Below are 14961 nucleotides of genomic sequence, written 5' to 3' on the forward strand. Positions count from 1 at the left end.
CACAAAGGTGTCAAAACATGGCATTTAGACAACTATGTTCATAAAACCAGAAGACTGAGTGGAGAGAAGTGGAAGGACATAAGGCTAGAAAATCCATACAAAAGGCTTTATAAATTATGCTGAAAAGTGTATTTTCATTTTTTTCTGACTTAGGACACCATTAGAGGAGTTTTCAGTGGAAAAGTACTGTGATTAGGCTTGTAACTTAGAAATATATTGCGAGAAGGATAGAGCTTGGAGGAGTTTTAGGAATATATATCTAGGAGGTGAAAAATGTAAAAAATTGGATGAAGACGCAAAGATAAAAAAAAGAGAGAACAAATCCCTAGGTTTCTGATCTGAATAACTAATGGTTCTATTAACTACAGTACGGAATCTAGGAGGAAAAGCTGGAGCAGGTTTTAGGAAGAAAGATAATGAAGATATTTTTTAAAATTTACATGGGTTTAAAATGTTTTTTGTCATAATTCAAAATCTGTCTTACCACAAATAACTGTAAAGGTTGTTCACCAGGTAAAGGAGCTGAATGCTTTTTTATTTTTATAGAGCCTTTAACCTCTTCTTCAGATTGTTTCCCTTCTGCATCTTCTGCATATTTTTTTCTTTTAATTTGTCGATTTGATCTTCTTTTCTGTAATGAACGATAAGGAGCATATATATGATTAAAGGAAAAAAAATTATTTCTAGTGTGGCAATTTTGTACATTAAATTTTCAAAACTGTATTCAACATTCATCTTTTCTAATTTTTCCTTTTAATTAAAGGAAGATTATAATTTGCCCTTTGCCAAAGGTTTACAACCTTTAGTTTTACTTCCTAAAGTGTCAAATAACAATGATTAATAATAATACCTTTATTACTTTTCTTTAGAAATTGTTAAGAATAAAAAGGTTTCTTTTTACTTAACTATTTCACAGCTTGGGAAACATATTTTAAACTATTAATACTTTCACAGTTTTTGCCCCCAAACCTAAAAAGTACATATCAGATGAATGTTGGTTAAATAATTAATCAGGGGCATAAACTAAAAGAAGAAATTAAATAATATTTGACACAAAACCCATGAACTTGTGTTTAAAACAGATTTTAAAAAACCCAAAATAATATTAAATGTTTTAAAAAAGATACAGAAAATAAAGTATGAAATCTACCAAAAAATTAAACGTGAATGGAGGAACCAGTGTTTTACTACCTTTACTAGCTTCCCTTAAAAATAAAGAACACCACTATCATAAAAACAGAGGTAAGCTTTTCAGATAGTATTATGTGTAGCAACGTAATTTTAATAATAATCTGAATGATTTAAAATCAGGTATCAAATGCGCATGGCTTTACTTACCTCCCTAAATATCAAATATTTGATGTTCCCACTATAAAGACAAATCTCACAATGGCTTGAAAATCCCAAAGGACTTAGGTTTTGCTTTTGCTCACCTCCCTAGAATCTCGTGGATGGAGGCATCTCAGCCAACTGTTCTACTGCTCAATATTCCTTCTTCCTTTTACTATTCTTCTGTGTATTTAGTAACTCCCATGACATTCCCCCCAGATGCAACCAAAAGAATAACCCATGTGTTCTCCTTTTGGTTTCTGCCAATGTCTTCAATTTGGGAGGTCTTTCATACTTCCGTTGCCATGACAAAGCTGACAGTGTAGCAGTGTGGGTACACACTGTTATTTGCATCCAGAAAGGATGCAGTGCCTCTTTCTCTTGAGAGTAGTGGAATATTGAGAGAAAGAAAGGCACTACTGTGGTGAGGTAGCTCAGCCAAATGTAGTAGAAAAATTCCATGCCTCAATTAGGATGGGTCACCATCTCTTAGCCATGAAGATATTTACATTTTCAAAACTCAAGGTAACAATTTTGTCATTATGGGAGACAGGAAGGTGGCATACAAAAGTTATAAAAAAGGACTTCTTAAGAAACCCAATTTTCCCACATCCTATTTTGGAAAAGATATGAAATATTTATTATTCCCTGGGAGGGAAAATTCTATGGATCTCGAATCTAATACTAGGCTAAAGGAATGTTTGGAGTTCGATTACAGGAGTCATATAGTTCTTAATGCTCAAGAACAGTTTAAATTAATAACCATTCATGATATTTATTATTCTAACAATAACCTATATAACCAATGTTATGTCTCACTAGGCACAAATCTTTTAAATAATGAAGTTTGGGAATAATTCAGTACACTTTTAGAAGATTCTGTAGATGATTTCAGCATTAAAGTTTCCTTTCTGGTCACTTAGGCATCTACTGGAACTTTGAAATGCCACACAGTTCTTAGTAAGTAGTAAACAAGTGGCCTGAAAGAATCCTTTCAACTCACAAAAGTGCACATTCAGGTAATTTTTCACAAGACAGAATGAGAGCTACTTACTGTAAACTGCTCCCTCATTCTATGAAGACTTTATCTGTCTCTGAGTAATTAAACAAACTCTGAGTTTTTCAACTCTATGAGCTGATTTCATCATAACTTACATTCCACTAGAGCATACAGTTACATATTAGGCAAAGCCAAGTAAGGTACCACTCTCACCAATTAACTTTCTCTGTCATACAATAGTTCTACTACTTTAAAAATACAAAGCTAATTTGAAGGTCCGCATTTTAGGCTAATGTGGATATTTTTGGCTTTCTTTCTTCATAATGTTTTTCGAAGGACAATTTAAAACAGTGACAAATTCCTTCTTCATATTTCCTTTTTCTAGCTTTATTCTTCTTATGTCTTAAAGGCTTTAATAGATCAGTCAACAGCACTTCACATAAGAGGTCAGAAACATTATGCTTTTAAATGACTGAATAGTTTGTTATGATATCACTTGTTTCCTATAATAATCCTAATAAAATGTGCTATAGGGGCTTTTTAAAATAACTTAAGTCTCTAAATATAGTTAGACTACTGCATTACTCTCTATTAGGTAAAAAATTAAGTATGATAATCATGTTTTCAGATTTCCACCTGACTCTAAACCTTACATTACTTTTCAAGCCTTCAAATTTTGACAATCCATTGTGGTTGAAAGCTACTTTTATATATTTATACAGCATTTATATAGTAATATATTTAAATATATCAATAATATAGATTTATAATTGTTTACGAGAAAATTCTTTTTTCCTTCCCCATTAAATTTTTTGTGTTAAAGCAACACATCTGTCAAAGCAACCTAATTAACTACAGTGAAAAGTATGGAAAAAATGTGCATGTTAACCTATTCTACCATTTCATTGTTTGTTAATTACATAATGGAAAAATGGCCAGCATTATTTTAGTAAAAATTTAACTTAATTTTCTCATGTTGAATAATTACAAGTTTGCCTAAGTTAAGGATAACATATGAAGAAAAAGCCAGGCCATATAATATTAGGAGCTTTAGTCACTGCCCTTACCTCAACTCTTGCAGCAGCCCAGGAGCCTTGAGCCACTACTCTCCCATTGGATAAGAAGCTGCATAAGGAAGAAGAAAGGCCATTCAGGGGCTTTCTGGCCCCATAATGCAACAAATGCCACCACCCCTACGGCCTATAGTTGTACTTTAATTATTAGAAAGCAGAGGGTGGCCTGAATTATTATGACCTTCACTATATATATATATATTTATATATATAGTTTTTTAACTTCACAAGGTTATTTTGAATATATAGCTATTCAAAAACAAAAAGAAAGAAAAAGGAAAATGCACAGTATTTTTGTCTACATTAGGGGATTTTTAATATAGTTGTTTATCTTTTCTTCAATAGAAGCAGACCAAAGGAATTATTTCTAGGAATGATTCAACCCATTTGCTTTATCATTTGTATGTGACTTTTAAAATTAATATCTCCAGCATTAAATTCATTCAAAAGTACTCTATAAGTATAGGATAATATCACTGGATACTTCTCCATGTTAAAAGCCACGAGGGACTTTGGACTGTTACTTAAACTCTCTGGGCTTCAGTTTCATTATCTGAAAACTGAGAGGGTTTGGAGAGGATGTGTAAGTTTCCTCCCAGGTCTAACATTCTATGGGAATACTACTAGGACCATATTGTAATAATGCTGTCATACAAGTTCTACCATACAATAAAATGTATTTTTACCACTAAACTATAGTATAAATACCCATGAAACAATATTATGCTATCTAAATAATTCTGCCAGTGCTTCATTTCTCAGAAAAAATTTTAATACTCACTTGAGAGTCTTCCTCTTTGAATGCATGCTGTGGCACCTGCTCTGCATCAGATATTTCATCTGAAGACTCATTCTTTCTTTTTTGTTTCTTACCCAATGTAATAATGAGTTTGCTGTTTCAAGAGAAAGAGAGCAAACAGTAAGATCTCTTTGTACTTTTCCATTTTGGGGCAAACTAAGATTCCCATGATAAACTTTTTTCCATTTTATATCACTTGAATGTCCAACCAAAGATGCTATTTATCATGAAATCCATAATGACATTTTCACATGATAAACTCTAGTCCAATGGAACAAATACAAACCAGTACTACAGTTAACATATTTCTAAGCAAAGAAAGGCAGACAAATTCTATCACTTGTTTCTTTAGGCTCAAGATTATTTTTCATAAGAAAAATATCAGGTGATATAACTATTTAATAATTAAAGTAATCCATTTATTTTATTATCTTGTAGGTTTGGAATGAGGGATTTTTTTCCTTCTACCTATTTATTTCAAATTCCGCTCAATTCCTTTGAATCCCGCCTATTCTCCAAAAGCCTCTATACTTCTTTCTACCCTATAGTAGTTTCTACCTTACTTAAAACACTTTACCAATTGATTGTTCTTTGATTATTTCACTTACGTTAAGGCTTTTCTTAGCTATACTGTATGTTCCTAAAGAGTAAGAACTTTCTTTTATTTTTTTATATTTCTGTAGTATGTACATGTTTACATTCTCTAATATATACATGTATATATATGTATGTTAACACACACTGACTCTAAATGTCTAAAAAAAAAATGTGTTTTCTATGTTTTTTCCTGATCAAAGATAGAAGTACATCCCACATTTCCATATCTGGTTCAACAGATGAGATGGAATGATTGTCAAGCGCCATCAGGAAAATTCTATTTTATTTTATTTTTTTTAAAGGTTTTTTTTAATGTGGACCATTTTTTTAAAGTCTTTATTGAACTTGTTACAATACTGATTCTGTTTTATGTTTTGGTTTTTTGGCCCCGAGGCGTGTGGGATCTTAGTTCCCGACCAGGGATTGACCCTGCACCCTCTGCACTGGAAGGTGAAGTTTTAACCACTGGACTGCCAGGGAAGTCCCTGGAAAATTCTACTTTAGATTTCTGTATTTCAAACATAGAAAACTTCCCAAATATTTACTTTCAGGTATGATATATCAGAAATATATCAAAATTTTTTTCAATAATTATTTACTAATGTTGGAGAACTTGAAGGTTAAGAGCATGCACTTTGAAATCGTAGTTTCAAAGATTTAAAGCTTGATTTCATCATTTACCTATCTGTGGGACACTAGGCAAATTATTTGATAGCTTCCTTGCCTGTGAAATAGGGATATTACAATAGCTAGTTCTATTGTTGTTGAGAATTAAATGGGATAATACATGTCTGAGCACAGCCTTTAACACACAGTAATTTCTCAACTAATCTAACTGTATAACTATATCTAACTGTGATATGCCAGGCACTTTCCTAGGTTCTAGGATTTGAAGATAGAGTGGACATGGTTCCCAACCTTAACACATCATTGTTAGAATATGATCCCAGCTAAAATGCTAAAGAGGAAGTTAGCACAAGATGTAATGTGAAGACAAAGGGAGAAATCCTTATGTTTACTGAAGAGTAAAGGAGGCTTTACAGAAAAGGTAAAGTTTGAGATAGGGAACTGAATGATGAAAGAGAGTCCAACAAGTAATGAAAAGAAAAGGCAGGGTACATTGCAGAAGAATGAGAATAAGCAATGATAAGAGCATGTCAGTAACACACAAAGTACTACAGGAGGAGATGGGTCAAGATCACAGAAGACCTTATATTACATGCAAGGACTTAATGTTTTAGTTTAAGCTCAGCTTTAAGCTCCACATGGCAGGAATTTAAAAGAAATCTGTCTAGTTCACGACTGACAACAAATGGCACTGAGATATTTTTGAATGAATGAAAAAAATAAACCAATTGGAAGATGTAAGAATTTTAAACATTCTAGGGATGTAAACAGCATGGTGACTATAGTTAATAATACTGAATTATATATTTGAAAGTTGCTGAGTACATCTTAAAAAGTTCTCATCACAAGAAAAAAATATATAACTATGTGAGGTGGTAAGATGTTAACTAAACTTATTGTGGTAATAGTTTCACAATATATACACACAACAAATCATTATGTTGTATACCTTAATCTAAGACACTGTGGTATGTCAATTACATCGCAATAAAATTGGGGGAAAAAAAGAATTTTAAACAAGGGAGCAATGCAACCAGAAGGAAGTGAAATGCAAGTCAGGGAAACCAGCGATAAGACTGACAATTCAGGTGAGAGAGATGAAGAGTGAAATATAGGGCCATGGTAGTATGGGTGAAGAGGGAACGAAAGATACAATTTTTCATTTTGGAAGCAGAAACAACAGGACTTGGTTATTGACTGGATGATGAGAGGTGAGAAAAAAATCCTAGAATGATTTATTCCCAGGGTATTCTCATATTGGTTTGATCGCCACCTTCAACAGTATAATGGTAACTCTTACTTGGTATCTCACTTGCACTTTTCTGAGTATGTGAAATAAATACGAGCAAACATATAGCTTATGTTGGAACCGGGAAATCAGAGGAAGTACAAAAAGATACTCTGAAACAACATTAAGGAACCAACCATAGTTATACGCTATTCCCTCTCCCTGCTTTCAATGGTCATTTCCTCAGTCTTCTGGTCCCTTTTCCTTTACTCTGGTTTCCCTACTAAAATAAAAATCTCCCTTGAGGTCATGTCTACTATTAGATACCACATGATGGTCCTCCTCCTTATCCACAGTTCTCAAAGAAGTCATCTATACCGTTTCTTTCATTCTTCAACCCACTATAATCTGAAGTCTTAAAACTACTTTTCATATTCATAGCTTCCATTTATTCAGTGTTTACTGGGTCAGCCTCTGCTGGTTTTATATGTGTTCTCTCACTTCATGGTCATACAACTCTGACAGGCAAATTTTATAAGAAGAGGAAATTGAGGCTTAGAGAAATTAAATTACTTGTTTAAAGTCATACCATAGTAAGAATTGAAATAGAAATTAAATATGCCTCACTAAACTCCTAATATGTTTCTGAACTCCTAATGTCTAAGGCCACAAATGACCCCTGTGATGCCAAATCCGACGGAAATTCTAAAAATTTTATCTACCAACACATAACTAATCACTTTTTCCTTATCTGCACCCTTGGATTCATGACACAACATTCTTCTGGTTCTCACTAAACTTCTTTGGCTCTTCTTCTCTTAGTATGTTGATTTTCAGCAAGATTCAGTTTGTTCTGCCAGTCCCTTAAACTTTGGTATTTCTCAAATTTCTGTCTTCAGCCTTCTTCCCTCTCTATATACTATTCCAGGAAATTTAATTTAATCTATACTTAACAACCACTTAGAAGGTGAAGATTTTCAAATCTCATATCTCCAGTTCAGACCGTTCCCCAAATTTCAGATTCATTCAATAAACCAACTGTTTATTGGACACATCAGTATGGATATCTCAGACATTAAAATCTCAAAATGGCCCCAAATGCAATCCCTCACTTCTCCTAAACTAATAGTGTACTAATATTACAGTATAATGTAAATTCAGAAACGTGCACACATCAAAAGAGTACATACAGCTCAGTGAATTTTCTCAAACTGAACATAAATAGATAGCCAGATCCTAGATCAAGAAACCAGACATTACTGGTTTCCCAGAAGTCTCCTGTCATGCTTTCTCTTCAAGTAACAACCTCCTCCTTAGGGTAACCATTATGCTACTTGTGGTTATTTAATATAACCTAAAGTACTTGTGCAGATGATTTTCAGTGGCAAGGTAAGGGATAACTCAAAGTAAAATGATTGGTAAAAAAGTTTTCATGCACTCCCCCATTTGCTATCCATCTCCAAACCTAAATGCATATTTTAGACTAGTTTGCAGATGAGGATAACACTAGTGACAGGAAAGTTCAGTTACTTAGATAACGATTTCCTATGAAATACAGATCAAGGTTTGTTAAAACCCATCAATATACTGATTAAAAAGGAATTTTCTCAGTGTCTGGTAAGCTAAATAAATTCTGTATACATATTCTGATATGGTATCTGTGTGGCTGCTTCAAGACTCAAATCCTACTGATAAAACTTCAATGAAATCAGGAGCAGAGATATTTAATTTTTTGTATTTATGACTATGAAGAGGTTGTACTTTTCCTTTCTAGTAGTATAAAGTAATTAAATGAAAACTCTCTAAGGACAGTGGACTAAGCTGCTTAAACAATATTTTTATAAATAAACATTGCCTAAATACTAGGTTCTACCAAAGCAATCTTAAACACTCACCCTTTTTGGTAGAGGTGGGTAGGTTAGATATAAACGTTTCCTATAATACCTTAGATAAACCTTCATTATATTATTTGAAAATTGTACTTAAAACAAAAAAAGAGGGACTTCCCTGGTGGCACAGTAGTTAAGAATCTGCCTGCTAATGCAGGGGACACGGGTTCGAGCCCTGGTCCGGGAAGATCCCACATGCTGTGGAGCAACTAAGCCTGTGTGCCACAACTACTGAGGCTGTGCTCTAGAGCCTGTGAGCCACAACTACTGAGCCTGCGTGCCACAACTACTGAAGCCCGCCTGCCTAGAGCCCGTGCTCCGCAACAAGAGAAGCCACCACAATGGGAAGCCCATGCACCACAACGAAGAGTAGCACTCACTCGCCACAACTAGAGAAAGCCCGCGCGCAGCAACGAAGACCCAACGCAACCAAAAATAAATAAATTTTTTGAAAAGACCTCAAATCTTATTTTTCATATATTCTGCATTTTCTTCCAATATTTTCCTATAGACCTGGAGTAGCATCTTATTTCATAAACTCATTAACTATCCTTAACCCATGCAAAAATATTTTTCAAATTGTAACTTTGTAAGAGCTATTTCAAATGTAATAGTTTCCTACTAAACTTCTGAAATCCAAAATATTTACATATGCCCATTCTGTTCAAAAAGGCACATTTCCATTGTAGGAAAAAAGTTGATTCTAAAACTTGAAGTCATTCTTGATTGACATAATTCTGAGTTAAAAAAAAACAATATATCTATACACACACACACACACACACATACATACATACATACATATACACATACTATGGTTACTTACACAGAACATTGATTCTTGGAAACAATGAAGTCATATCAGTTTATTATATGTTCTAAAATGGTATATAAGTGAAACTACAAATAAGAACAAACATTTGGTTGGTATTGATCAGTAATTCCTAAATCTGTGAGGCAGGCTTCATTAGAAGCTTGTTTGTTAAAAATACAGATTCCAGATGAGAAACATAAGACAAACTCAAATTGAGAGACATTCTACAAAATAACTGGCTAGAATGCTTCAAAGTTGAAAGTGTCGGGCTTCCCTGGTGGCGCTGTGGTTGAGAGTCCGCCTGCCGATGCAGGGGACACGGGTTTGTGCCCCGGTCTGGGAAGATCCCACATGCCGCGGAGGGGCTGGGCCCGTGAGCCATGGCCACCGAGCCTGTGCGTCCAGAGCCTGCGCTCCGCAACAGGAGAGGCCACAACAGTGAGAGGCCCACGTACCGCAAAAAAAAATAAATAAATAAAAAATAAAATAAAAAAGTTGAAAGTGTCATTAAAGACAAAGACTGAAGAATTATTCCAAAATGGAGGAGTGTAAGGAGATACGACAACAAAATGAAATGCAGGATCCTTAACTGGATCCTGGCTCCCAAAAATGGAACAACTGACACAATTTGCATGAGGTCTGTAAATCAGTTAACAGAATTGTGTTAAGTGTTTACTTCCTGATTTTGATCATTGTGCTTAGGTTACATAAGATATTAACATTTGAGGAAGCTGGGTGAAGAGCCTAAAGGAACTCTGACCTATTTTTGCAAGTGTGAGACTAGTTCAAAATAGAAACTAATAAAACCAAACCAAATCCCAAATTTGTAGGTTCCAACTCCAGAATTCTGATCTAGTAAGTGGGATCCCAATCAGACTGTAAAAAAATTCTCACCAGGTTTGGGAACCACTGGCTCAAAATAATTAGTGAAGAAAACTCTAGGAACAAATATTTAGGATAATAAAACTATTCTATACTTATAGAACACTTAAAATTTCAAAGTGCTTTTGTCTATAATATTGTTGATCCTCATAGGTGAGGCAGACATTGGTCCCACCAAACTAATAGGGAAACTTTAGCCCTGAAAGATAGAACAAACTGCTAAAATCACAAGTCCAGTAAAAGACAATAAAGGTCTCTCTACTCCTGCTCTACTATTTCCAACATATCTTATTGATTTTAAAATAAAATGACACTATACTTCAACCAGTCAATAGATATTTAATATCAATAAATATAGTTTAATGAATAAAGAGAATTATGAAACTACATTATCTTTAGAAAATCATTAAGGTTAAAGTTTATTGACTTTTGAACAACCAGAAATTTCTATTGCCTCTACAATGACAACTGAGAGCCATAAATGTTATCTGAAGGAAATCAGATGATCCAAAAGTAGAAGAAATAAGATAATTTCAGCTCAGTAAAATACCCAATTACCAAAGAGCATTTCATTCTTCCATCATGAATTACAAGTTTACTATATTAAACTAAAATAAAATTCTAAAATAAAATTTCATTATATGTACATTCTACAAATAAATTGATCGTTTGCTATTCTTAGAAATATCACAGAGTAAAGCAACAAAATAATACAGACTGTATTAATAATAAAGGCTTTATGCAAGTTTTGTTTTTTAAAACATGAAAGGGATCTGTTATCAATGTTAGTGAACTGCAGCAACAGATATTCAGGCATATAAATGAACTAAATATTAAAACATAACTTATTTCAGACAGCCAAGGGCAATTTCAAACTAAGTATAAGTATAAATTTGAAATGTTAATTCATTTGACAAGTACAGGCACTAGAAAACTTCAGTGTTTATACCTGACGTTTATATTTGATTTTCAGATGCAATTTATGCCCTCATCTAAATCCTGCCCACATGTTACTCATGGAGGCTGTGTAACAAGCTGCATCCTACAGTGTCAATCCGCAGTTGCCCCCTGTAGATTCTCTCACTGCAATATCCAGACAAACAATGAATCTTATCCAATTAGTCCATTTGTTGTAATTAATACATCCAATTCATCATAAGTAAAGGAAACAAGCAAAAATACTATTTTACACTATAATTTTTTTTCTCTTTGCAAGCCCAGTGGAAGGCACTGAGGTTATTTTTAAAGCCATCAAATATATGTGTGTGTATTTTTTTTTTTTAGAAGAAGAAACACATTTAACTTGATGCAATCACTCCAGTTTAAAGTTCAATTCAAGACTCTAGCTTAAACTCATCTGGAAAAAACAAGTTTTAAAGTGGTTCTTTATTTTAGTTAATCCTTAAATTTGTGAAAGCAGCATTGTATTGTAAATTTTTGGTAACTTGGATTATAAATCACTTCCTGTTTAGCAAATTCCCTGGTGGTCCAGTGGTTATGTCTCCTGTGCTTCCACTGCAGGGGGCACGGATTCAGTCCCTGGTCGGGGAACTAAGATCCCGCATGCCGGGTGGCACAGCCAAAAAATAAAATAAAATAAAGTAAAATCAATCAATCAATCACTTCCTGTTTAAGACTGGACATCATGTTTTTCAAAAAGTTTAATTCACTGAGTTGTTTCATATAGCCACTAAGGTGAAGTATTAGCTAAGTATTAATCATAGGCAGTATATTTATCAGCACAGTTTAATTTTTATTCTTTAAAAAACTTATTTCTTCTTTCTTAAAAAAGAAAATGACATTTAAGCTCGAAAATACTGACAAAATAGGAACATTAAAATCAAATACTTTACTTCAGTGTCCTAAGATACACATTTTACCCACATGTTAACATCTATGAAACAAACATTCACCTAATAAACAAAGATATGCCATAGTTTTAACTGGCAATATATTTTTTTCTTTCTTACTGACATATAATGGTGTGTCTTATAATCAATGACATTTTAGATTCAATGAAATAACAGCACATCATTTATTAATGATAAACCTTACTAATACATCTTATGTAAAGGTATACATCTTAAAAATGGACCTGTAAATCTTAATTAAATTCATAATAATACATAATGTATATATCAATTCTTTCTGCAGATGAATATGTTTCAGATTTTCACTGACTTTAAGTTTAGACGTAAGGAATGAAATCAATAAAACATTTTATCTTCTTGGCATTTAAAAATTATAGAACTTACATAGAGACTACTAATGGCATGATTAATAATTAAAATATATATAATAAATTTATACCATATATTTTTCAAAGTGCTTTTTTATCATATGCCAAAAACAATTAATTAATACATTTATATTTTATCCAAACAGATACTAAATTCTTATTATTTTGAATACTTGCAATCAGGGTCTCATCTGTTACTTTACTAACATGGACTATAAAGGGATTATTCCCAATTTCTGATGATTCATCTTATTTTCCCTTCAGACTTTGTTCACATTATTTTTCCCTTACATTATTATTTAGATGTGTCTCTCTAGACATACATGTGGACATACATGTTTGTTCTGTTTAAAAATACACATGTACATATCTACGTATACACATGATGGTAGGTAATTAACAAATGTTATTTTGCTTCTTCCTTCTTGGGGGTTCAGAATGACTATCGCAAAGAAGGGCACAATATAAGTTCCAGATCTAATTTAATGTCTTACTGTTTTTCTTTATAACATGACACCCTTAATTCCAACTTGATTTGATATTTCCTAACTTAGATGTTTTCTGCTTTAACTAAAGAGAAAAGCTACTTCTAGCACCTGATAACTCCCATTCTTGTAACAAACAGAAAGAATAATTATGAATAATACAAAAAGGTATTTTTTTACTTTTAATCATGAAGTACCTTTACTGATTAAATTTACAGGGCCACAAGAGCATTTTAAAGTGTCAAAGGCATTCTACTTGTCAGTCTGATAATCTAATGCAAGAAGTAAATTATAACTGACAACATGGAAACATAGTTTAAATGTCAAAGTTATAAAACATAAATCTAAAAATGCTTCAATCAAATCATGTGATATTTTATTATATAATCTAAAACCGAAGAGAGCCAAATAAGAAAATTCTACCAGAAGTCTTAGAATGAATTTATTTTAGAATTTAACTCTCTACTATTACTAAACCATTAGTTTTGTCCCTGTAATTTAATGAAGGATTACCTTGCCACTTCTAATCTTGATTTAACAAATCAAACACAACCATTTGGCATCATTTAATATTTAATCTTCCATTCATTCATTCATTCCATAAAATTCATTCCCTCCCATTCATGGAGCATCTATTACGTACCAACCATTATTAAAGAAATACCTGCTCTTCTACTTGAAAGGCAGCTTGTTAGAACCTGACTGCCAAGACCATGAAAAACATCAAAATAGAAGAAGGTTGTTTCCAGTCCTATCTCACTCTTCATTTTACACCGGCCATTTCCATTTCAACTTACACTCTTCCACATAACCATGTAATTCCTTTCAAACTCCAAGCATATTTCAAAACAAAATTTACCTGTCCTAAATGCTACTCTAGCTAACCTGATAAACAGAGGCATTCTCATATAAAAAAAAAAAAAACATTCATAGGTTAACCTATTATCCTTCTTACCAGGTAGCAACTGTTTGTTTTCATTTGTCTGCTTGATTTTTAAATTCATCTTATTAGGAACAGGGCCTTAATGGAAAGAGAACCTAGGCAGATAGGTGAGAGTTTAGGCTTGAAAGAAGGGGCATGGCTCCTGGCCTTGGCTTTTTCCTTAAATAGCTATATGTTATTTATATTTTCAGAAAATAATGGCTAACATTATTAACAGGTATTGTTCTATATGCTTTAAGTGTTATTAAATCATTTCATCCTCAAAATAACACTATAAGGCAAGCGCTATCATTATCCTCATTTTAGGTCTGAGGAAACTAAAATTTGGAGAGGTTAAGTATTTGTCCAAGGTCACACTGCTTGTGACAAAGGGGGAATTTGAATAAGTGCAACTGGTTCCAAAGTCAAAGAACTTAACCACATTATCATACTGCATGCCCAATTTAACTCACAGAATTGTTGTAAAGATTAAATGAGACTATATTAAAGCCTCTGAAAAGGACACTCTATTCCTTGTATTAAAAAAAATTAATCTATGAAAGTGACAGAAAAACTGAAAAGGTTTCAAGCACACTAGCAAGCAGAGGCAAGGCAGTATTGGTTTTCTTCAGATTAGTATTCCTAGATTATATCACATCACATACGTGGATTAAATGAACACCAACTCTGACTATATATCAACCATAACTTATTGTCTACAAATCTAGTTACTTTTGGAATTTATATTTCACATTGCTCATGGTTAAGTTCCAACACACACTCTCTTTAATTTTATCTGATATAAATCATCTGATATTAGCAAAAGTTCAATTCTTCTAAAACTCACAGAAAAACAAAATCTTTACAAGAAAACATTTAATACATCATGAAATATTATTAATTAAAATGATGCAAGTTGGGCTTCCTTGGTGGCGCAGTGGTTGAGAGTCTGCCTGCCGATGCAGGGGACACAGGTTCGTGCCCCAGTCCGGGAGGATCCCTCATACCCCGGAGCGGCTGGGCCTATGAGCCATGGCCGCTGAGCCTGCGCGTCGAGCCTGTGCTCCGCAACGGGAG

At 33.3% G+C, this 14961-nt stretch overlaps 1 protein-coding gene across 17 annotated transcripts in view; it reads right to left on the reverse strand.

Moving 5' to 3' along the window:
* CHD9 (chromodomain helicase DNA binding protein 9) overlaps positions 1–14961 on the reverse strand; it is a 243873-nt gene that overhangs the window by 99548 nt on the left and 129364 nt on the right. For 16 of the 17 annotated variants that reach the window (XM_079907092.1, XM_079907090.1, XM_079907094.1 and 13 more), the window contains 2 exons: positions 4184–4295; positions 485–631 (listed from right to left, as the gene is read on the reverse strand). In XM_079907092.1, coding sequence (XP_079763218.1) covers positions 485–631; positions 4184–4295 — 259 coding nt within the window. Of the gene's footprint in view, positions 1–484; positions 632–3396; positions 3455–4183; positions 4296–14961 lie in introns of all 17 variants that reach the window. The other variant, XM_079907087.1, reaches the window with a different exon arrangement.

The sequence above is a fragment of the Stenella coeruleoalba genome, assembly GCF_951394435.1.
Source record: "Stenella coeruleoalba genome assembly, chromosome: 20".
Classification (NCBI taxonomy): domain Eukaryota; kingdom Metazoa; phylum Chordata; class Mammalia; order Artiodactyla; family Delphinidae; genus Stenella; species Stenella coeruleoalba.